Source organism: Dendrobates tinctorius, unplaced genomic scaffold (assembly GCF_039654945.1).
Source record: "Dendrobates tinctorius isolate UK_male_01 unplaced genomic scaffold, ASM3965494v1 ptg000158l, whole genome shotgun sequence".
NCBI classification, from domain to species: domain Eukaryota; kingdom Metazoa; phylum Chordata; class Amphibia; order Anura; family Dendrobatidae; genus Dendrobates; species Dendrobates tinctorius.
Window position 1 is genome coordinate 41941392 of NW_027361825.1, and position 25258 is coordinate 41966649.

The 25258-nt window shown below is 42.9% G+C and overlaps 1 protein-coding gene across 1 annotated transcript in view; it reads right to left on the reverse strand.

Moving 5' to 3' along the window:
• The window catches only part of LOC141052140 (NTPase KAP family P-loop domain-containing protein 1-like), a 74174-nt gene that overhangs the window by 9945 nt on the left and 38971 nt on the right, over positions 1-25258 (reverse strand). The window contains exon 5 of the mRNA XM_073549373.1: positions 2908-4568. Coding sequence (XP_073405474.1) covers positions 2908-4568 — 1661 coding nt within the window. The remainder of the gene's footprint in view (positions 1-2907; positions 4569-25258) is intronic.

Sequence of the window (25258 nt, forward strand, 5' to 3'; positions counted from 1 at the left end):
AAATCCTCTTCCTTACCCCTAAGTGATATCATTTTGCAATCTGCGCCCCTCAAAGAATTTAAAACTTTTATCAAAAACATCTTAACACTGCAAGTGCGTCACTGGAATTAATACAAAGGGAAATGAAAAAATGACATTTTTTCCCTCAAAGATGTTGCTTTTAGTTCCATAGTGTTTATTTTTTCGGGGGTAAGGCTATGTGCGCACGTTGAGTATGTGCTTGCAGAAATTTCTGCAAAGTTTCTGCATCTCTTGGCAGTAAAACTGCTGTGGCAAAACCATGCGTTTTTGGATGCGCTTTTCCTGCAATTTTGTATGCTTTTTTGTACAGCAATGAAAGCGTTTTTGAGCTAAATAAAGATATTTAAAAAAGTTTTGTGATGTACAGTAATTTATTAGTTTAACACCACCTTTTTCATGCTGATGCAGTGGCATCAGAATAATGGGATTATGGCTATGTGTCATCAGCTGTCATTGACACCTAGCTCTAGGCTTATTAATGAAAAAGTGTCAGCTTTTGTGGTTTCAGTGCTCCGAAACGCGTTGAATAAAGCCACATTTCATCTGATTATCCATCTGGACTTCTATCTTTCAAGCAACGTGGAGATAATACACCTTTTTATCCCTTTTTTTTTTACTTTGGCTGGTCACAAGGAGACCGGTAGATCTACAGAATCTAATATTTATATGAGCCTGTGTTTGGGCTCTATCTTGTGATTAAATCTGATTATAGGCAATCTCTTAATACCCAGATATGACCCTATTGCGCTTTTTTCTTTCAAGCTTTTTATTGCTCAAAGACAGCTGGCAATACACTGACAGGAGGTGATCGCTCCAGCAGTGTATCACTGTGCTGCCATGAGATAGGCCACTGGAGTTCATCAGCTGATCAGCTCCAGTGATCTCCCTTACAGCACCACTGCTGCATGGGAAAGTTCTCACACAGCGGTGCCGTAAGTGAGAGCACCGGAGCTGATAAACTCCGGTGAACTCTTACAGCAGCTCTGTGATACACCGCAGGAGCGATCACTTCCTGTAAGTGTATCGCTGGCAGCCAGGTAGAGCGGGTCACATTTTCCGATGTGACTGTTCTACACGTGATCGCCGTGGGACACTCGGATTACCTGGACTATGGTGGACAGGTGGGTATATGTTGGTTTATTATTTTACATTTTTTCTAGGAGACGAGGGCGTCGGGGATTTAGGTGTTAGGGGAGTATAATGGGTTTTTATTTTTATTTGAATATATATGTAATTTTCCTTTTTTTTTTACTGTAAGCACAGGCGCTGGCAGATGAGACTACGTCTCCCATCAGCGGCACCTGTTGTCACTGTTATCAGTGACAGCAGACGTAGCCCGATGTGAGCAGTGGTCTCATCGGCCCACATCTTCAAGTCACAGTTACAGCTGCGGGGTAACGCTGACATATGACAGCATGATCCCACAGCGCTGTGACCGACAGTCTGCAGTAGCATTACCACAGGTGACAATCACAGTTTCGGGATCATGCTGACATCTGCCAGCATGATCCTGCAGCACTCTGACTGGCAGTCTTACCAGCGGTAATGTTACCGCTGTTAAGAACCACTGTGCCGGTGTTTCTCAGGCTGTCACACAGATGACAGTATGGGAAACACCATAGCAAGCCGATAAAATTTAAAACAAAAACTCAACAAATCCACAGCAAATCCGCAAACATTTTTATGCCTGCGTTTTTGCTGCGGATTTGACTGACTCAGTTGAAGTCAATATGTGCGGAAACGCTGCAGAAACGCAAAAAGAATTGACATGCTGAAGAAAAAAAGCACTGCTGACACGCACGGAAATTTACTGATCATGTGCACAACACTTCAGGATTGTCATTGAATTACCTTGCATAAGGATTCCATTGCGTTTTTGGACCATTTCCACGAGGAAAAAAACGCAGCGAAAACGCACCAAAAACGCATAGTGTGCACATAGCCTATATTTTTTATACAATTTATCTCTAACTCAGCAATACCCCATTTGAGGTTAGAAACTACTGCTTAAGCACACGACAGGGCTTGGAAGGCGAAGGAGTGATATTTAACTTTTGGAACGTAAGTATGCCAGGGAACAGACAGATGACACCATGACATAGTTAAATTGTCTCCAAGGTGCCAAAACAAGAGAGGTCCCTCCACAAGTGACCTCATTTTGGAAATTATACCCTCTCAAGGAATTTATCTAGGGATTAGTACGACGTACAATACAAAATAATATTGTGGTACCGTGTTAGCCAGAAAAATAGATGTAAATACTTATGTCCCCCAAAAAAAAAAAAATTGAGAAAAGTATTCAAGGAGTGATACCTTCTGAGCCTTGAAAGCTTGCAAATATAATTTCTCTGGTTAGCCAATAAAGGTATCACTCCTTGAATACTTTTCTCAATTTTTTTTTTTTTGGGGGACATAAGTATTTACATCTAGGGATTAGTGAACATTTAGACCCCAGACATGTTTTCCAGAAACGAATGCGCAGTGGGTCATATTTAGTGAAAAGGGTAATTTTCCCCAAAAATATACGATTTAAGTGCTTAATATGTTGTGCCTGGCTCAGGGACCGACATTGACAGACCAGAGCCCCTAAATCTGTAACGGCCTAGATGCTGCTGTCACTATTATTCGCACTGATCATCACTGTTTCAGCAAGTTGTCATCTGTAATTTACAGTTGATAACCCCCCCCTCCCGGTTGGAGTCGGCACAACTCCTGAGCCTGCACTAGTATCACATGCACTGAGCACATGTATGGAGAGATGAACTAAGCACTTGGAAGCAGCTGCTTGACGCCAAGGGGTTAATATAAAAAACCTGACACAAACAGTGGGTAATTTTCTGATGACATTCCATTTAACATACAGTTGATATAACGTAAAACACTAACCCTTTCACAGACTGCATTTATGTTCATTTTCAGTAAATCCATCTTTTTCATTGGCAGTAAATCCATCTTTTTCATTGGTATTCCTCTGAACCTTAAAAGGTTAAAACTACCTTGTAAAAGTTCAATTTTTCTTTGAATGGTAGGATTTAAATTGATAGTGTATGGCATTAAAATATTGGCATCTTTCACCGTGAATTCCTCATCATTTAGTAAGTCGTAGAAAATTTCCGGATCCCCGTCTAAATCCATGAGCTGCTTAAGACTCTTCTTGTTGGCATGCAATGTCTCCAGTGACATCTCATAAATGTACCAAAGTTGTTCATTTTCAATTAATTTAGTTTTATTTTTTCCTCTCTGCTGCTCATCTTCAATGCATTGAAGTATCCAACTGAGGGCACACGGCCACTGGGCAGCCAATATCACCCACCTTGTCACCTTTTTTGGACAGATCATTTTTAATTTCTCATCAGTGATCATCAAACTGACAGTTATAATAGTGCTCACGATCCTGTTCATGTTGATAACATTGTCGCCAAGATATTTAGAATAAGGTTTACAAAGGAATGTCAAGGCTTTGTGTATGAAGTCACGTTGTTCAGCGTTCATTTGATTATGAATGTATTGGTTGACATTCAGTACATCTCTTTTAAAAGATTTTACATCTATCTTCTCAATTTTGATTTTTTTACCATAAATTATATTCTTTAGATGCTTTTTCTTAGTCTTTTTATTCATTTGGGGGGCAGAAAAAGGCAATGTTACAATTTGGTTTAAGAACAGAAAGCCATTGTTGGCCATGCCTTTCAGGAGATCTGATTTTTCAACACAGTCAACAATGATACCAGGGTCTACAGCTAAGATGGATATAAATGGAGCATCTGGATTTGAAAGGAGGACGTTTATAGCATGTAAGACCTCGACCGCTCTGTTTGGCAGGCACTTGTCCAATTTGGTGATCTCAATGATGACGATGATTTTTCGCTTTTGGTACATTTCCATCAAGTGAAGGTAAGAGGTGAGGATCTCAATTTCCTCCTTGACGTCATTCATGAAACCCAACTGGGCGCTCATGTCGGTCCTCTTCATTTTCTGTATCAATTTGCCTTTCTGAGTCACAATACAATTTCTAATCACTTTAATGATCGTTCCTGACAATAATAATGAGCCACTGCCAAATATAGCCATGGTAATGTATAATATATAATCTGTGGGATCATTATAGTCTTCAAATTCTCCAGAGTAATTATACAGACAAAGCTTTAAAAGTAAAGCACCAATCAGAATCACAAAGATGAATAAAATCATACACCAAACTGGGATGTGAAGAATCTTCTTGGGAACCCATTCCTTTAATTCTTTCTCATCGGTAGATTCTTTTTCCATGTGTACTGCCCGATATATGCTGATTGGGATCAGCCCAAATTTATCCTCAATAGCATCACAGAGAGTTGTAACCAGGCCGGCCCATGGATGGTCACAGCCGATACAATGCCAAGCACTGAATTTAATGAATATATTGTGTCTTCGTTTTAGTTCTTCATTTCTAGTTGTGAATTTAGGTTCATAAAATAACATGAGAAACACAAGTTTGAAAAGCTCCTTTACTGTTAGTCTTCGGCTTTCATCAGTGTGATTTTCTGACTCTATGTTATAATGATTTTCTGTAATAAAATAAAATATATTAACACTCGATCCTTTAACTATTGTTGCCAAGATAAGACATGAAAAAAATATTTTGACATAGTAAAAAAGTAAGTGACACATGATATAATGATATGACACTATAGTCAAACCCTGTTGATAATTTTGACATGCAAGTAGCCAAAGAAGGTTCTTGTTTGTTCTATCTACTTCACTGTGAAGTTATAAGAACCCACATAGGAAAAACCTCAGATTCACCAAATGGCAATGTTGTTACCAGACCTTTAGGCTCTGTGCCCACGTTGCGGTTTTTATGCATTTCCATGGCCACGGAAACGCTTAAAAAATGCATCCCCATGCAATCCTATGGAATTACGCAGTTGCTGTGCCCATACTGTGGATTTTACCGCTGCGGAATCGCATAGCGGTAAAATCTGCAGCATGTCCATTCTTACTGCGGAATCACGGCGATTCCGCCACCATAGAATTGCATTGAAATGCTGACTTTACGCATGTGTCTATGCCCACCACGCGTAAAGTGAGCGCTTCATGTGCGGATGGTACACAGGGTCTGGAGGAGAGGAGACTGTCCTCCGTGCCCTGGGTACCATATACCTGTAAAAAATAGAATTAAAATAATTAAAATAAAAAATAGGCATATACTCACCTTCTGATGGCCTGATTTTTTATTTTTTTAATTATTTTTCACATCCTATCATTTACTACTGATGCGGCATAGGCAGCATCAATAGTAAAAAGTTGGTCACACTTGTCAAGCGCTATGCTTGACAAGTGTGACCAACCTGTCAATCACTTTCCAAGCGATGCTTCAAATCGCTTGGAAAGCGCAAGCATTCTGCAAGCTAAAAACGCTTTCAAAACGCTTGTGTTTTGCAGGAAAACGCATGCGAATTCCGCATGTGTTTTACCCGCGGCAGGGAGTTGCGGAAATGCTGCAGACTTTATCGCAGCATTTCTGCAACGTGGGACTTAAGCTTGTGCACTGGATTACCAGCTCTGTGCCTTGAAAATTGTTCAGCAGCAGACGCATTGGAAAAGTCTCATAAAGCTCAGGTGCAAAATTTAATTTGTGCTGAAACATCAATTTAAATCACTCGTATTGCTTTGCTCAGCTAACATTGTATAACATATCAATAAAAGGAGAGCCAATAGTCAAGCTCTAAAAACTATTTTATTGTAGATATCATTAAAACCACATTTTTTTACATCTAATATATAAAGCTCAATGTGTGTATGTCCGGGATTGGCATCTGCACCGTCGCAGCTACAGCCACAAAATTTGGCACAGTCACACGTCTGGACCTCGAGAGCGTCATAGGCTATGTTGTGAGGAGAAATTTTAACCCCGCGCGTTCCAATTCACCAAACAATTTTGCCCCTATTTACATAATGGGGAAAAAGTGAAAGGAAAAGTGTTGGAGTCAAATTGACAGCTGCCAGATGTGAACAAGGGGAACTTAAAGAATGAGAGCGATGGCGCCAAAGAGTATATACCGTACAGTTGCTAATAAGGTGGGGCCCTGACATGGGATACTCACCACACACGGGGATATGAACACACACACAAAATGTGCCACACACTACCACGTGCTTCAACACATATACCACCCTCAGCACACATTTCACCACACATACACCATCCTCGCCACATAAAAGTCGCCACTCAAAACTCGCCACGCTGTCCCAGAGCTGTTTAAAAGATGAAAAATGAGCTGTGATTGGTTGCTATCAGCAACAGTTTTCTTTGTAGACAGTTGTGGTAACTGAGGCCTATTATTCTTATCATTTCTATGGTGTTATCATTAGTGTTGAGCGATACCAGTCGATACTGAAAAATATCGTATCGGAATGGATCGGCCAATCTAAAAAAGTATCGGGTATCGCCGATTCCGATACCGGAAGTCCCATTCAAGTCTATGGAACTTCCAGTATCGGAATAAGAAAAACCCTTTTTTGTCCTTCTACAGCCTCTCGGGGGTATGTACGGACCTTCCGGGGGTCTGTGCCGACTGCCCGGGGGTCTGTGCGGACTGCCGGGGGTCTGTACCGGCCTGCCGGGGGGCTGTGCCGGCTGCCGGGGGGCTGTGCCGGCCTGCCGGGGGGCTGTGCCGGCTGTCTGGGGGGCTGAGCCGACTGTCTGGGGGGCTGAGCCGACTGTCTGGGGGGCTGTGCAGGCATCGTCCGATGGGACTACAAGTCCCATCGGGCTATGCCTGCTACCATGACGGTGATTGACACATTAGCCAATGATGGGACAGTAGTAGTCCCATCATCCGGCTAATGTGTTGAATGTAAAAAAAAAAAACATACTACATACAGTGGGGAAAAAAAGTATTTAGTCAGTCAGCAATAGTGCAAGTTCCACCACTTAAAAAGATGAGAGGCGTCTGTAATTTACATCATAGGTAGACCTCAACTATGGGAGACAAACTGAGAAAAAAAAATCCAGAAAATCACATTGTCTGTTTTTTTTTCATTTTATTTGCATATTATGGTGGAAAATAAGTATTTGGTCAGAAACAAAATTTCATCTCAATACTTTGTGATATATCCTTTGTTGGCAATGACAGAGGTCAAACGTTTTCTGTAAGTCTTCACAAGGTTGCCACACACTGTTGTTGGTATGTTGGCCCATTCCTCCATGCAGATCTCCTCTAGAGCAGTGATGTTTTTGGTTTTTCGCTTGGCAACACGGACTTTCAACTCCCTCCAAAGGTTTTCTATAGGGTTGAGATCTGGAGACTGGCTAGGCCACTCCAGGACCTTGAAATGCTTCTTACGAAGCCACTCCTTCGTTGCCCTGGCGGTGTGCTTTGGATCATTGTCATGTTGAAAGACCCAGCCACGTTTCATCTTCAATGCCCTTGCTGATGGAAGGAGGTTTGCACTCAAAATCTCACGATACATGGCCCCATTCATTCTTTCATGTACCCGGATCAGTCGTCCTGGCCCCTTTGCAGAGAAACAGCCCCAAAGCATGATGTTTCCACCACCATGCTTTACAGTAGGTATGGTGTTTGATGGATGCAACTCAGTATTCTTTTTCCTCCAAACACGACAAGTTGTGTTTCTACCAAACAGTTCCAGTTTGGTTTCATCAGACCATAGGACATTCTCCCAAAACTCCTCTGGATCATCCAAATGCTCTCTAGCAAACTTCAGACGGGCCTGGACATGTACAGGCTTCAGCAGTGGGACACGTCTGGCACTGCAGGATCTGAGTCCATGGTGGCGTAGTGTGTTACTTATGGTAGGCCTTGTTACATTGGTCCCAGCTATCTGCAGTTCATTCACTAGGTCCCCCCGCGTGGTTCTGGGATTTTTGCTCACCGTTCTTGTGATCATTCTGACCCCACGGGGTGGGATTTTGCGTGGAGCACCAGATCGAGGGAGATTATCAGTGGTCTTGTATGTCTTCCACTTTCTAATTATTGCTCCCACAGTTGATTTCTTCACTCCAAGCTGGTTGGCTATTGCAGATTCAGTCTTCCCAGCCTGGTGCAGGGCTACAATTTTGTTTCTGGTGTCCTTTGACAGCTCTTTGGTCTTCACCATAGTGGAGTTTGGAGTCAGACTGTTTGAGGGTGTGCACAGGTGTCTTTTTATACTGATAACAAGTTTAAACAGGCGCCATTACTACAGGTAATGAGTGGAGGAAAGAGGAGACTCTTAAAGAAGAAGTTACAGGTCTGTGAGAGCCAGAAATCTTGATTGCTTGTTTCTGACCAAATACTTATTTTCCACCATAATATGCAAATAAAATGAAAAAAAAACAGACAATGTGATTTTCTGGATTTTTTTTTCTCAGTTTGTCTCCCATAGTTGAGGTCTACCTATGATGTAAATTACAGACGCCTCTCATCTTTTTAAGTGGTGGAACTTGCACTATTGCTGACTGACTAAATACTTTTTTTCCCCACTGTACATACTACATATATACATACTACATACATGCTACATACATACTACATACATACTACATACATACTACATACTACATACATACATATATACATACTACATACATACAACATACATACTACATATATACATACTACATACATACTACATACATACTACATACATACAACATACATACTACATACATACATATATACTACATTCATACTACATATATACATACTACATACATACTACATATATACTACATACATATTACATATATACATACTATATATATACTACATACATATTACATATATACATACTACATACATACTACATATATACATACTACATATATACATACTACATACATACTACATATATACATACTACATATATACATACTACATACATACTACATACATACTACATACATACTACATATATACATACTACATACATACTACATACATACATACTACATACATACTACATATATACATACTACATAAATGCTACATACATACTACATATATCATACTACATACATACTACATATATACATACTACATACATACTACATACATGCTACATATATACTACATACATACAAGATGCTACAGACATACAACATACATACAATACATTCATACAATACATACATATAGACATACAGTACATACAACATAGAGTACATACTCACCATTACTTGTCACTTTGATCCGCGAAGCCAGTGTCATCTAAGGAAAAGTATGAAAATAACAAACCACCAAATACTCCCTGATCCGCAGAAATCCACGAGTGAGTGTCCCACGCCGATCTTCCGTGGAGAACAGCAGCATCAGCTGATGCGACCGCTCTCTACGGGGCTCAGGAATCCAGTGTCGGAAGGTAGGTATCCTTCCGCACTGTATTCCTCCGCCACTGTAAAAAAATAGTCCCTGGTCTTACTTTATGGCAAATGCTGCGTGGGAACTTTTTCACACAGCAATGCCAAAAGTGAGACTAGGGACTATTTTTTTACAGTGGCGGAGGAATACAGTGTGGAAGGATACCTACCTCCCGACACTGGATTCCTTGAGCCCCTAGAGAGCGGCCGCATCAGCTGATGCTGCTGCTCTCCACGGGAGATCGGCGTGGGACACGCGTGGATTTCTGCGGATAAGGGAGTATATGGCTTGTTTGTTATTTTCATATTTTTCCTTAGATGACACTGGCTTCGGGGAACAATGTGACAAGTATTGGTGAGTATGTACTCTGTGTTATATGTACTGTATGTCTATGTATGTATTGTATGAATGTATGAATGTATTGTATGTAGTATGTATGTATTGTATGAATGTATGTATGTTGTATGTATGCAGTATGTAGTATGTATGTATGTTGTATGTCTGTAGCATGTTGTATGTATGTAGTATGTATGTAGCATGTATGTAGTATATATGTATGTTGTATGAATGTAGTATATATGCAGCATGTATGTAGTATGTATGTACTATGTATGTATGTTGTATGCAGTATGTATGTTGTATGAATGTAGTATATATGAAGCATGTATGTAGTATATATGTATGTTGTATGAATGTAGTATATATGTAGTATGTATGTAGTATGTATGTAGTATATATATGTAGCATGTATGTAGCATGTATGTAGTATATATGTATGTTGTATGTAGTATGTATATATGTAGCATGTATGTATGTAGTATATATGTATGTTGTATGTAGTATGTATGTAGTATGTATATAATATGTATGTAGTATGTATATATGTAGCATGTATGTAGCATATATGTAGTATGTATATATGTAGTATGTATGTAGTATATATGTATGTTGTATGAATGTAGTATATATGTAGTATGAATGTAGTATGTATGTATGCTGTATGAATGTAGTATGTATGTATGCTGTATGAATGTAGTATGTATGTAGTATGTATGTATGCTGTATGAATGTAGTATATATGTAGTATGTATATAGTATGTATGTAGTATGTATATATGTAGTATGTATGTAGCATGTATGTAGTATGTATGTAGTATATATGTATGTTGTATGAATGTAGTATATATGTAGTATGTATGTAGTATGTATATATGTAGTATGTATGTATGTAGTATGTTTGTAGTATGTTTTTTTTTTCTTTACATTCAACACATTAGCTGGATGATGGGACTACTACTGTCCCATCATTGGCTAATGTGTCAATCACTGTCAGTGTAGCAGGCATCGCCCGATGGGACTTGTAGTCCCATTGGACGATGCCTGCACACACACAAGACCCCCGGCAGGCCCGTACAGAACCCCGGCAGCCGGCACAGGCCCCCGGCAGTCGGCACAGACCCACGACAGTCGGCACAGACCCCCCCGCAGTCGGCACAGACCGCGCATCATGATGCGCACAGACCGCGCATCATGATGACGTTATTTCAGCAGCCAATCACAGCCATGCCAATAGTTAACATGCCTAACAGGATGTGCCCACACTTCTGAGGATTCCCATTGGCTGAATCAAATCGAGCAGGCTGATAGCTTTATGGGAACTTCCGATTCCGGTATCCGATACGAAAAAAGTATCGGAAGTCAGTATCGGAATTCCGATACAACTAATATCAGCCGATACCCGATACTTGCGGTATCGGAAAGCTCAACACTAGTTATCATCCTTCTGTAAAGCTGGAAATAACACAATTTATTACCGTGCCAACACAGACCACCCTCTGACACAGACTGCAGGGGGAGCCCAGTATCACACAGGATAGGATTAGATACACGGCTCAGCAGTCAGTATCACACAGGATAGGATTAGATACACAGCTCAGCAGTCAGTATCACACAGGAGAGGATTAGATACCCAGCTCAGCAGTCAGTGTCACACAGGATAGGATTAGACACATGGCTCAGCAGGCAGTATCACACAGGATAGGATTAGATACACAGCTCAGCAGTCAGTATCACACAGGATAGGATTAGACACATGGCTCAGCAGTCAGTATCACACAGGATAGGATTAGATACACGGCTCAGCAGTCAGTATCACACAGGAGAGGATTAGACACATGGCTCAGCAGTCAGTATCACACAGGATAGGATTAGATACACAGCTCAGCAGTCAGTATCACACAGGATAGGATTAGATACACAGTTCAGCAGTCAGTATCACACAGGATAGGAATAGATACACGGCTCAGCAGACAGTATCACACAGGATAGGATTAGATACACAGCTCAGCACACAGTATCACACAGAATAGGATTAGATACACGGCCCAGCAGTCAGTATCACACAGGATAGGTGTCACGGTCTGTACTGAATTGGAGTCTATATTATTGCAACCACTAGGGGGCACAGAGGCAGATAACGTAGTCAGATGACAGCCGGGGGTCGGTACACTGGAGAGGCAGTTCGGTAGCAGAGGATCAAGCAGATAACGTAGTCAGATGACAGCCGGGGGTCGGTACACTGGAGAGGCAGTTCGGTAGCAGAGGATCAGCAGAAGGAAGAGCTTGACTAGAGGCTGGAAGCACAATAATCTCGCACTGCAGCAATCACAAGGCCAGGTTTATATAGGGCTTGTAATTAGCAATCAGAGGGTCAATTATGGTACTGTCACACTTAGCGATATCACTAGCAATATCGCTAGCAATATCACTATAACTTGTGACGTTATAGCGATATTGCTAACGATATCGCTGTGTCTGATACTTACCTACGACCCGCTCCCCTGCTGGTTATCGCTGATCACGCGAGAACGTCCAGGACTGTTTCTCGTCGTCAGCTTCCTGCGGCGCTTCCTGTGGAGAGACGAGCGACAAGCGTGGAGCCGGGCGGGAGGACGTCAGGATCGCCTAGTGTGACAGGTAAGTAGCGACCCCCGACCGCTACGTTGTTGCTGGTGAGATCTGCCAGTGTGGCAGCTCACTAGTGACCACTTAGCGATGCACCAGCGATCCTGACCGCATCATATCGCTGGTCGGGATCGCTGGTGCATCGCTAAGTGTGACAGTACCCTAAGAGAACACAGGGTGGAGCCGATCAGGAACAACAGTCACTGGTATCTGGGTTTTAGCAAGGAGCTGTCCAGCTGACTTGAATAGCCCAGGAGGTAGAGCTGCTGGGTCATGGACAGGAGGTACTGGGTTCGATTCCTGACAATAGGATTAGATACACGGCTCAGCAGTCATTATCACACAGGATAGGATTAGATACACGGCTGAGCAGTCAGTAACACACAGGATAGGATTAGATACATGGCTGAGCAGTCAGTAAAACACGATAGGATTAGATACACAGCTCAGCAGAAAGTATCACACAGGAGAGGATTAGGTACATAGCTCAGCAGACATTATCACACAGGATAGGGTTATATACACAGCTCAGAAACAGGATGTGCCAAAGGAGAGGACATACTCATTCCATCTGATTTGTTTTTTTATTTTAAATGCCTCCATTTTCCAATTCAACTGCTATTTGCAATGTCCATTAACAATGCTCAGGGACAGTCCTTAAAAGTAGTAGGGATCAATTTAGGTAGTAGGGATCGATTTGCAATCTCCATGCTTTTCTCATGGTCAACTTTACGTGGACTGTTCAAGAGTTGGAACTGCCAAAAATCTGTTCATCTTTGCACCGAAAGGAAAAATCAAAAATGTTGTTTATCAAAAGGCTCTTGAATGAGTTGAAAATAAAATACTATCAATACTTGGGTAATCGTTTAGCTAATTTGTGTTGCAAATCTGTAGTGTTGAATATATGATGTGAAATGCTTTCATGTGCAATTTAATCATTATAATTTGTTATAACTAAACACAGTTGGTTACTATGCCCAGGCAACACTGGGCTCTTCAGCTAGTTCAATGATATAATCTTAGTACAAGGAGCAGGTGAACTGCCACAAAAATTACGAGTTGTAATTTAATTGAACGTATGCATGTCATAAAAAAACAATAACCAAAGCCCACATAATATGTACGGTACTCTCTAATTTGCATGAAAATGAATTATAATTGCATCACAAATAGAAACAAAGGCAGAATATATATATATATATATATATATATATATATATATATATATATATATATATATACATATATATATATATATACACATATATATGTGTGTGTGTGTTAGCGGGTAATATTGATTGCCTATGTTTGTATATATGGTATTTATGTCTAGAGCAAGGAGCAGGTGAATATCTTATATGTATATTAATAGGCTGCTAGCATGCCAGTCCATGCATAGGTCTGTCAAAACCAATTGAAAACCTGACTGTAAAATCTAGACATGGAAAATGTGTAATAAAATACCTTTATTTTAGTACATTTGGGTACTTGGTGGCAAACAAAAGAGAGCACTTACACACATATAGAATATAGACATTGAACCATTCAAGGTTCTACTAAAACAATTATGGCCGTAGGACACATGCCAGGAAAAAATACAATTTAAACTGGTGTAGGATTAAAACAAAAGATGTAGCCCTGATGCATGTATAAATAAAGATGGCTCCGATAGTAGCTCAGACAATATATATAAATAAAGCAAATACTGTGATATCATGAATTGCACACACCCTAGGACCAGTGATAAATGAAGTGTATTGCACATGCCCAAAATATCAGGTTTACCTGATCCATCACCACTGCACATAGGAAGATAAAAGCCTAAAATGGTAGCTAGGGAAATGCCCAGATCCTGTTGAGTCATGTGTCGCTCACCAGACATACTGATTAGTGATGAGAGAGTATACCCTTTGCTCGGGTTTTCCCGGGCATGCTCGGGAGGTCTCCGAGTATTTTGGAGTGCTCGGAGATTTAGTTTGTGTTGATTTGTGACTGCTGGACAGGCTGAATACATGTGGGGAATGCCTGTTTGTTAGGGAATCCCCACATGTAATCAGGCTGTCTAGCAGCCGTAAATCATGCTGCTGCGTCGACACAAACTAAATCTCCGAGCACATGAAAATACTCGGAGGACACCCTAGCATCCTCGGGAGACCCGAACAACGAGTATACTCGCTCATCACTAATACTGATATATTGATCTGTTTTGAATGTGAAGAGGTTTTGGCTTGTTGTCAGGCTGTTTTATGAGGGTACAAAACATAAGCATGTTTCTGACCAGCAAAGATGTATGTGACTGGTGTGGCTATTCAACGGCTATGGCAGGAGCAGCATGGGTAGAGAATTAATATTTGCTGGCAAGGAGATGCTTGGCAGTTTAGGGTCACTAATGGCAGCCCTGACAGCAGTACAATCTATCAATATGAAACACAGTGGGCAGTCAAGAGGTGTGTAGTTGGCTTGGCTGCTAAGAGGTGCAGTAGGATCAGCATGGTGGAGAGTTAGGAAGGGGCAGGCGATAAAATGCTTGAAAATTAAGGGCCGGCAATGACATCAACAGTACTACAGAATCGACAACAGCACCAGAATGGTGTATATGAAAGTCAATGAACAGTCATGTAGGCATGCTGATGGTACAGCCAATTTAATCATGGGCATCAGACAATTATTAGACTTTTCAATCTCATGGCAGATAAGCGAGTCCATTGGTGATACAAATCCACAGGCGGCACTGAATACCCTCTCTGACATAACAATGAAGGCTGGACATGACATTACTCCCATAGCAAACTGGGCTATTTCTTGCCGAAGGTTCAATAGGCGCAAATTTATGTACTTCATCATCCCCTCTTGCATGCTGGTGAGTGTTTTTTCCAAGATAAATATTAGTGGGCTTACTAGTCTGAATCCATTTTCATTTTTTTTTCATTATTACTAGATAATGCAGGATTGTGCACAGTAACCTACAGTGTGAGGTCAGCGCCGTTATTCTGATTACAATGATACCTTGGCTGCCATCTTGCTAGAGAAAAAAATTGCCTGCTCCAAGATGGCGCCCCTGGCGCCTTCACAGTAGCATCTATCGGATAAGCGATAGCTGCTACTGCGCAGGCGTAGCCGGCACCATTTTCAAACTGGTTATTTTTTTAATGAATTTATGAATACCATCAAAGAAAAGAATTAAATACACATTATAGATGCAATCAGGCTGCAGCGCAGGCGCAACCTGCAGAAGGGGATTTTTTTTCTCTCTCTATATATATACTGTACATACTGTATATTCATTATGTTAACTAGGGCACAGGTCAGTGGGGGATAAGTGACCTGTCAGAAGCCATTAACATGAATACCTAAGCAGAGGACCACATGAAGACACCCCACAGGCCACGCTGAAGCATGAGCATATCATTAACTCAAAACTGAAAATAATGATTAAACAACAACCACAAGACGGATTTCATCAACCAAAGTATCATTGTAATCAGTATAACAGTGCCAATCTGACACTGTCTGTAGGTTACTGTGCACAATCCTGCTGACAGGTTACTTTTAAGTTATTTTTTATCTTCTGCAGACCTAACAGTACTCTCTGAATGCCTTTTCTCTATATAACCCCACCTACATCACTGATTTGCAGCTTTATGTACACCAAAATACTCTGATAATCTCCTGCATACAAAACAATGCTTTTATAAAAACTACACTGAGCAGTCCAACAAGTGATACATTGTTGGAATAAGTGTATCTGCCACTTAATGTTGCTGTTCTCAGACTAGGTGACAAAACCTGATGACAGATTCCCTTTAAGGGAACAAGTAGAGCATTTTTGTATTTTACAATGATTGAAGTGGAGGTGTACCATACTGTGTGAAAGCAACTCTGGGCATGGGTGGACATACTACATGTACAAACGGTGTGGATGCACTGGGGCCCTTAGGTAGAAGGAGGGTCCCTGCAGAGCAGCTAGCAAAGAGGGCTGTTCTGCCCTCTGAATAGGGAAAATATGTATGTATTATGTGCTGGTTTAGTTATAGCACCATCTAGTGGTGGCTGAATGTATAGCCTTGTCTTAAATAGCTTTACAGCCTGTGTCTTAAACAGAGTGATGCATGTGGGATTGAAGCAATGTATACTGGGATGAGGGAGATGCCATTTTCTTCTGTGTATTTCATAGGATGTACGTTGTTTACTTGTCCTCCTGTAACTCCCCTACTTGAGTTCGTTATCCGGGTAAAGCATATCTGGTAAGATTAATATCTTTTCTTGCAATGCAGTTTTGTTCAGAGATGTTATTAACTGTATGGTGGCCAGTGCACAACAGATGTAATTAGACACCTGTGTGTTTCTATGTAAAGTTTGCATCACACTGCATAATTCCTGTAATTGTGTTAGCTGTGTGATCATCAGCCCAGTACTTACCCATGTTGTTTGTATTCTTTATAGTTTTACCGCATGTTCTATACTCTTTACCAATAAACAGGTTAGACTACAGAGAACAGTCTGCTTATTTTGGAAGATAGAAGGTGGTTTATGCTGTATGCTAGAGTGCACACCGTGTCAACGTGTATGAAGGCAGAACAGTAAAACAGAAGCTAGACGCCTGCGATAGTGAATACGACTTAAGGAGCCGCTTGTACCCACACCGCACTGCCTGCGGGTACTGTAGCGGCCACCATACAGTCACAAGTACAGAGAGCGCAGCCCGCCATCAAGTGCTACATCTTTCCCGCCACGCGGAAGCTCGCTGCATATAGACTGTTTCCCGCCAATACACTCAGCAGTATGCGACAAAATGCACATTGTCTCGAAAACGCACATCCTCACTCAAAACGAGGTCATGAGCAAGCTCCAGCAGGTTGTCGTTGGCAGAGCTCGCTGCTGTCGCTCATGCTGAAGCTGAAGTGGCCAAAGCAAGATCCTCCTTCGCCGAACGAGAGATGCATCTAAAACTGAGACAAGCAGATCAAGGTGCCGAAACCGGACATTTGCAGGTCATGAGAGGGATGGAAGCCGCACATCTGCAGGCAGAGAGAGAGGCGGAAACTGCACGCCTGCAAGCCGAAACCACACGTTTGCAGGCAGAGAGAGAGGCGGAAACTGCATGCCTGCAAGCTGAACCACACGTTTACAGGCAGAGAGAGAGGCGGAAGCTCCATACTGTGACATCCATAAAACATATAGAAGTATATTATTTCCATTTACTTTCTATTATATAATTGGTAACAATTCTACTCCTATCTCCATAGTTTCTTCATTACTGATTCACTTAAACCCAATCTGGCAGCCTCCATCACAGTCCCAATTGTTATGAATGAGTCACCGTAGGAGGCAGACACAAAAATAGCAGCTAAGTCCAGAAAACCGGAGAAGTTGGCAACTATCAGATTGCAGACCCCTGAACCTAACAACACAACTAGCAGTAGCCGTGGGGGGTTCCTACGGTGCCCTAGACCCCTCGATCACAGCCGGAGAAACTAAATAGCCTAAAGACAGAAAAGGAAAACTAAACTGCCCCAGAGCAGACCCCAAAGTAAAAGGCAGCCCCCAACATATAATGACGGTGAAGAAAGATGAAAAAACACACACACAGATAGAAAGATAGGCTGAGCAAACAATGGGGCCCAAACTCACTAAAATAGGACAGGATAGGACAGCTGTTGTCTGCAATCTGCAAAAACCCTGAAAAGACAAAGCCAACAGGCTGATATGGAAAAAGGCCCTGAAGCAGCTAGGCTTCAAAATCACTCAGGTATTTTCTGAAGACAGAGCTTTAAGGAATTCAGATCACCCCAGCAGGGAATGACAGAAATCCAGCAAAACAAAAACAACATACAAATGCAAACGGCAGAGCAGAAAACTTAGCTTTTGGAGAGCAGGAATTCAGACTGGTATCCAAGGATCCACAGGGAAATCACCCGCAGAGCAGATGGGCGAGGACAGCCTTATATCCAGTCAGAAACTCCACTCAGCCAATCATCATCATTAGACCCAGATGCCTGATAATCAGGCTCACTATCTTTCTTTACTAGAAGAGGGAGTTCATCGGGCCTCAGTGGTAAAGGGGAAAATGAACTCACAACAGTACCTCCCCCTTGAGGAGGGGTCACCGAACCCTCAACCACGCCACCAGGGCGATCAGGGTGAGCCCGATGAAAGGCAGGCACCAATCTTTTGGCATGAATATCAGAGGCAGAGACCCAGGAATTATCCTCCTGACCATAATCCTTCCACTTAACCAAATACTGGAGTCTCCGTCTAGCCAGACAGGAATCCAGTACCTTCTCTACCTCATATTCCATGTTACCTTCAACCAATACAGGGTCTGGAGGTGCCACCCCAGGAACAACAGGTTCAACAAACCTCTTCAACAAAGACTTATGGAACACATTATGGATTTTAAATGTGAAAGGAAGAGCCAAACGAAAAGAGACTGGATTAATAATCTCCAAAATCTTGTAAGGTCCAATAAATCTAGGCTTAAACTTAGGAGAAGCCACCTTCATAGCAATATTTTTTGATGATAACCACACCATATCACCAACCTTAAACTGGGGACCATTGGTCCTATGTCAGTTGGAAAACCGCTGGGCCTTTTCCTGGGAGAGAGATAACTTATCCACCACTTGGTCCCAGATCTGGTGCATTCTCTCCACCACAGTGTCAACACCTGGGCAGGCAGAGGGCTCCACCTGCCCTGAAGAAAATCGAGGATAAAACCCAAAGTTACAAAAAAAAGGTGACATCAAAGTGGCAGAACTAGCTCTATTATTTAAAGCAAATTCGGCCAAGGGCAAAAATGAAACCCAATCATCCTGATCAGCGGAAATAAAACATCTCAAATATGACTCCAAGGTCTGGTTTGTTCTCTCTGTCTGCCCATTGGTTTGAGGGTGAAAAGCAGAGGAGAAGGACAACTGAATTCCCAGCTTGGAACAGAAAGTTCTCCAAAATCTAGACACAAACTGAACCCCTCTGTCAGATACAATGTTCTCAGGAATCCCGTGCAAGCGAACCACCTGTTGCAAAAACAGGGGTACCAACTCAGAGGAAGATGGCAACTTAGGGAGTGGTACAAGATGGACCATCTTAGAGAATCTATCACAAATCACCCAAATAACAGTCATTCTCTGAGAGACAGGCATATCAGAGATAAAATCCATTGAAATATGGGTCCATGGCCTCTTGGGGACAGGCAAAGGCATCAACAACCCACTAGAGCGAGAACACGATTTAGACCGGGAGCAAGTCCCACAGGACTGCACAAAATTCCTGACATCACGAGACAAGGAGGGCCACCAAAAAGACCGACTCACCAAATCTCTAGTACCAAAAATACCTGGATGACCAGCCAAAGCAGAGCAATGAACTTCAGACATCACTCTCCTCTTCCACTGGTCAGGAACATACAACTTTCCACTGGGACAACGCTCAGGTTTGTCCTCCTGGAACTCTTCCAGAGCACGTCTCAAATCGGGCGAGATGGCAGAAAGAATTACCCCTTCGCCTAAGATGGTAGCAGGTTTGGTCACCACAGGAGAATCAGCAAAGAAGCTCCTAGAGAGGGCGTCTGCCTTGACATTCTTAGTTCCAGGAAGAAAAGAAACCACAAAATCAAAACGTGTAAAAAAACAAGGCCCACCTAGCCTGTCTAGGGTTCAAGCGCTTAGCTGACTCTAGGTAAATCAAATTCTTGTGGTCAGTGAGGACCACGACTTGATGCTTAGCTCCCTCCAACCAATGTCTCCACTCCTCAAATGCCCATTTCATGGCCAACAGTTCCCGATTCCCCACATCATAGTTACGTTCAGATGGAGAGAACTTTCGGGAAAAGAAAGCACAAGGATTCATTTTAGATGTTACAGGATCCTTTTGGGACAAAACAGCTCCTGCACCAATCTCAGAAGCATCCACCTCTACCTGGAACGGAAGTGAGACATCAGGTTGCCGCAAAACCGGGGCGGAGGTGAATCTTCGCTTCAGCTCCTGAAAGGAAGAAACAGCCTTTGGAGACTAATTTAACACATCAGCACCCTTCTTAGTCAAATCAGTCAATGGCTTGGCAATACTAGAAAATTTTGCTATAAATTTCCGATAAAAATTAGCAAAACCCAAAAACTTCTGAAGGGCCTTCAAAGAAGTGGGCTGAACCCAATCGTGAATGGCCTGTACCTTGGCCGGGTCCATTTCAATAGTTGACAGAGACAAAATAAATCCCAAAAAAGAAATCCTCTGTACTCCAAAAAGGCATTTAGATCCTTTGACATACAGGGAATTCTCCCTCAAGATCCGGAACACAGTCCGAATATGTTCCACATGAGAATCCCAATCCTTGGAGATCAAAATATCATCCAGATAGATAATCAAAAATTTATCGACAAAATCTCGGAAAATATCGTTCGTGAAGCACTGGAAGACAGAAGGGGCATTAGTGAGCCCAAAAGGCATCACCAGGTACTCAAAATGTCCCTCCGGAGTATTAAACGCCGTCTTCCATTCATCCCCATGCTTAATGCGAATAAGATTATACGCCCCCCTGAGGTCAAGCTTGGTAAACCAACAAGCACCTTTAACTCTTAAGAATAGATCCGAAATCAGGGGTAACGGATACTGATATTTAACAGTAATTTTGTTGAGGGCACGATAATCAATACAAGGTCTTAATGATCCATCTTTTTTGGCTACAAAAAAAAAAAACGGCACCTAAGGGTGACGAGGATGGTCTAATATGACCCTTCTCCAACGCCTCCTTAATATAGGATCGCATAGCCTCGTGCTCGGGTACAGATAAATTGAAGAGCCGACCCTTGGGGAATTTACACCCCGGGCTCAGTTCAATTGCACAGTCATAACTTCTATGAGGAGGCAGAGACGCAGACTCATTCTCACTAAATACATCATAAAAGTCCGCCAAATAATCAGGAACATCATGCGACTGAGGAGATGTGGAAAACACCGGAGCCTCACTAAAGGCACACCGACAACCCCAACTCACCACAGACACAGATTTCCAATCCAAAACTGGATTATGAATTTGCAACCAGGGAAACCCCAGAACAATGGTATCATGCAGATTATGCAACACCAAAAATCTGCAATTTTCTTGATGGTCTGGGGCGACCCGCATTACCACCTGGGTCCAAAACTGAGGTTTATTTTTTGCCAAAGGAGTAGCATCAATCCCCCTCAAAGGAATAGGCGTCTGCAGAGGTGTCATCGGAAATCCACAACGTTTAGCAAAATCCAAGTCCATTAGGTTTAGAGCTGCTCCCGAATCCACAAAAGCCTTGGCGGAAAATGTGGACAGGGAGCAGATCAAAGTAATAGCCAGAAGAAACTTAGGTTGAACACCACCAACAGAAAACGTGTGTGCAAAGCGTTTCTCTCGTTTAGGACAGACAGAAATAATATGCGAGGCATCTCCACAGAAAAAACACAACTTATTACGCCTTCTGAACTCCTGACGCTGCTCTCTGGACAAAACTCTATCACATTGCATAGGCTCAGACACTCGTTCAACAAGTGGCAACACCACTCGTGCAGTTTTGCGTTCGCGCAAACGCCGATCAATCTGAATGGCTAATGACATAGAATCGTCAAGACCAGAGGGAACAGGAAATCCCACCATAGTATCTTTTACGGCTTCTGACAAACCCTTCCGAAAGAGAGCAGCCAAGGCATTATCATTCCAGGTAGTAAGTACTGCCCACTTTCGGAATTTTTGACAGTACAATTCTGCAGAATCACGACCCTGGCTAAATGCCAGCAGGGTCTTTTCAGCCTGATCAATGGCATTAGGTTCGTCATACAACAACCCCAAAGCTTGAAAGAATGCATTCACATTAGTCAGAATAGGATCATCTGGTTTCAAAGAAAACGCCCAATCCTGGGGATCGCCATGCAGCAAAGAGATGACAATTTTAACCTGCTGCATGGAGCTCCCTGACGAGTTAGGCTTCAAGGCAAAAAATAATTTACAATTATTTTTGAAATTCAAAAATTTAGACCGATCCCCAAAAAATACATCAGGTGTGGGAATCTTTGGTTCAGCAGTATGAGAATGAGCAAGGTAGGCGGAAGTTCCCCGCACTTCCGCAGCGAGCTGCTCCACACGATCAGACAATTGCTTTATCTCCATTGAGAGAAAAAAAAATCCCCCTACGGCCTCAGAGATATAGAGGAAAAAAAATATACACACCTTTTTTTTTTTTTACAATTCTTTCCTGCTATTGAGTACCCTAGGATCTGCGGTTCGGCGGGTGATTCTGTTATGAAAGAGTCACCGTAGGAGGCAGACACAAATATAGCAGCTAAGTCCAGAAAACCGGAGAAGTTGGCAACTATCAGATTGCAGACCCCTGAACCTAACAACACAACTAGCAGTAGCCGTGGGGGGTTCCTACGGTGCCCTAGACCCCTCGATCACAGCCGGAGAAACTAAATAGCCTAAAGGAAGAAAAGGAAAACTAAACTGCCCCAGAGCAGACCCCAAAGTAAAAGGCAGCCCCCAACATATAATGACGGTGAAGCAAGATGAAAAAACACACACACAGATAGAAAGATAGGCTGAGCAAACAATGGGGCCCAAACTCACTAAAATAGGACAGGATAGGACAGCTGCTGTCTGCAATCTGCAAAAACCCTGAAAAGACAAAGCCAACAGGCTGATATGGAAAAAGGCCCTGAAGCAGCTAGGCTTCAAAAACTATATCAGCACTCAGGTATTTTCTGAAGACAGAGCTAAAGGAATTCAGATCACCCCAGCAGGGAATGACAGAAATCCAGCAAAACAAAAACAACGTACAAATGCAAACGGCAGAGCAGAAAACTTAGCTTTTGGAGAGCAGGAATTCAGATTGGTATCCAAGGATCCACAGAGAAATCACCCGCAGAGCAGACGGGTGTGGACAGCCTTATATCCAGTCAGAAACTCCACTCAGCCAATCATCATCATTAGACCCAGATGCCTGATAATCAGGCTCACTATCTTTCTTTACTAGAAGAGGGAGTTCATCGGGCCTCAGTGGTAAAGGGGAAAATGAACTCACAACACCCAATCCTGAAAGAGTGAGTGGAAAAATATTTACCACCTAGTCCCAAATTACCTAGGAGTTTACTTAGAATACTCCTGAACTGTAACTGTGTAAGCAGGTACACTGCATTCAGTGACGGGCAGGAGGCAGAGCAAGGGTTAACCATTTTATTTTACAGGGGAATACTCCACGCAGGGAGGTAAAGGGTTAAACAAGGGATTAACAGTATAAATGGCAAAAGGATATGGTGAGAAGAAGAACAGCGGTACAAATCACGGCGGTTCCGATGAAAGTCACTGGTTCCTCAGTCTATGAAGTGAATATTGATGACAAAGGCTGGTGCGGTGTCCTTTCCAATGGGGTCCGGTAAACAATAATACCCCGTCTTCTGGCGACAGTGATCGGTCTCGGGTACCTTCCACTGCCCTAAAGTCCATATACTGCAGTGGCTGACAAGGGTACGGGCCACAGTCCTGTACGAGCCCAACATGGCTCTGCAACTATAACCACTAATGAAGTCAGGTCACAAGTCTCAAGGCAATTATTAGCTGGCAATGTCAGGGTGTAGATAACGGTCACGCACCCAGTCTCTTTTATGTGCAGTACTCAAGGGCCCGAAGTATCTGGCACCTTGCTTTACCTCTTGCTTCACCTCTGGTCCCCTTGTTGGTGGAGGGTGAAGGCGGACACTGACCTGAGCGACACTGGTACTCCCAGGACGGAGCACTCCTCTCTCTGGCTTCTACAGCACGCCTGGCCCTTCTCTCTGCTGTGGCATGGCCAGCTCAGCTCTGCTCTGTGTGCACGACTTGGCTCTGCTCTATGTGCACAGCTCTGCTCTGTGTGCACGGCTCTGCTCTGTGTGCACGGCTCTGCAGCTGCGGCCTGTCGCAGCACTGGTACTCTCTGGTGGGGACAGGGGGGCAGAGCGCGCCTCTCGCCGCTCTGTGTGCTACACTCCGTTGGCACCAAACTGTTCTGCAGCACGCGCTTTTTGGTTTTATCCCCCTGCTGCTGTCTGCTCTTTTCCTCCACCTCACACCACCTTCCTGGGACAGCAGGAAGGTCCACCACACTAACGCTTCCCCCAGGCAATAGGGGAAGGTCCGGCCCACTCAGGCTCTCCCCCCACCCCAGGAACAGGCGATGTAGCCTTTTCAGTTCAGGACCCGGCATGCAGGTACTCGCGGTCCAGTCGTCCACCTTACAACTGCGTCAAAGGCTCCCCAGACTGGTGCAACAGTATTCTAAAATCATTTGCTGGGTGCAGTTTTTCATACTTCCTGACTAAGCAAACTGGACAAAATGTTCTACTCTGGTAGACACATTAATTTTAACCAATTGCCTTTCCTGGCTTGGTCCGTTTTTAGATTTGGCTATATATAACATAACATAATCAGTCTTAACAGCAACGTGCTCAATAGAGTTGAGCGAAACGGGTCGAAAAATTTCAAAAGTCGCCGACTTTTGGCAAAGTCGGGTTTCATGAAACGAAACCCGACCCTAGGATGAGGTCGGCGACTTACGCGCCAAAGTCGCGTTTCATAAGTTTGCTTTGCGCTCTTTTTCAGCCAATCAGGATCCACGGACACTGTGGGCAACGTGATGACATAGGCAGGGGTCACCACCATCTTTCAGAAGGGCATGCAAGTGATTGGCTTGCTTTGGTGGGCGTCACAGGGGGTATAAAAGGGCGTGCACGCCAACCGCCATCTTACTTCTGCCGATCTTAGCATAGGGAGAGATTGCTGCTGATTCTGTAGGGAGAGTGTTAGGCAGGGAAGAAGAAACAAAAACTGCTTCTGCTGCTAGCGATTTTGCCTGTACAACGCACCAGTCACTGTGTGTGCAGTGCAAGGGGAGGCTATATTTTGGTGGATCAGCTGTGTTGGTTGTTAG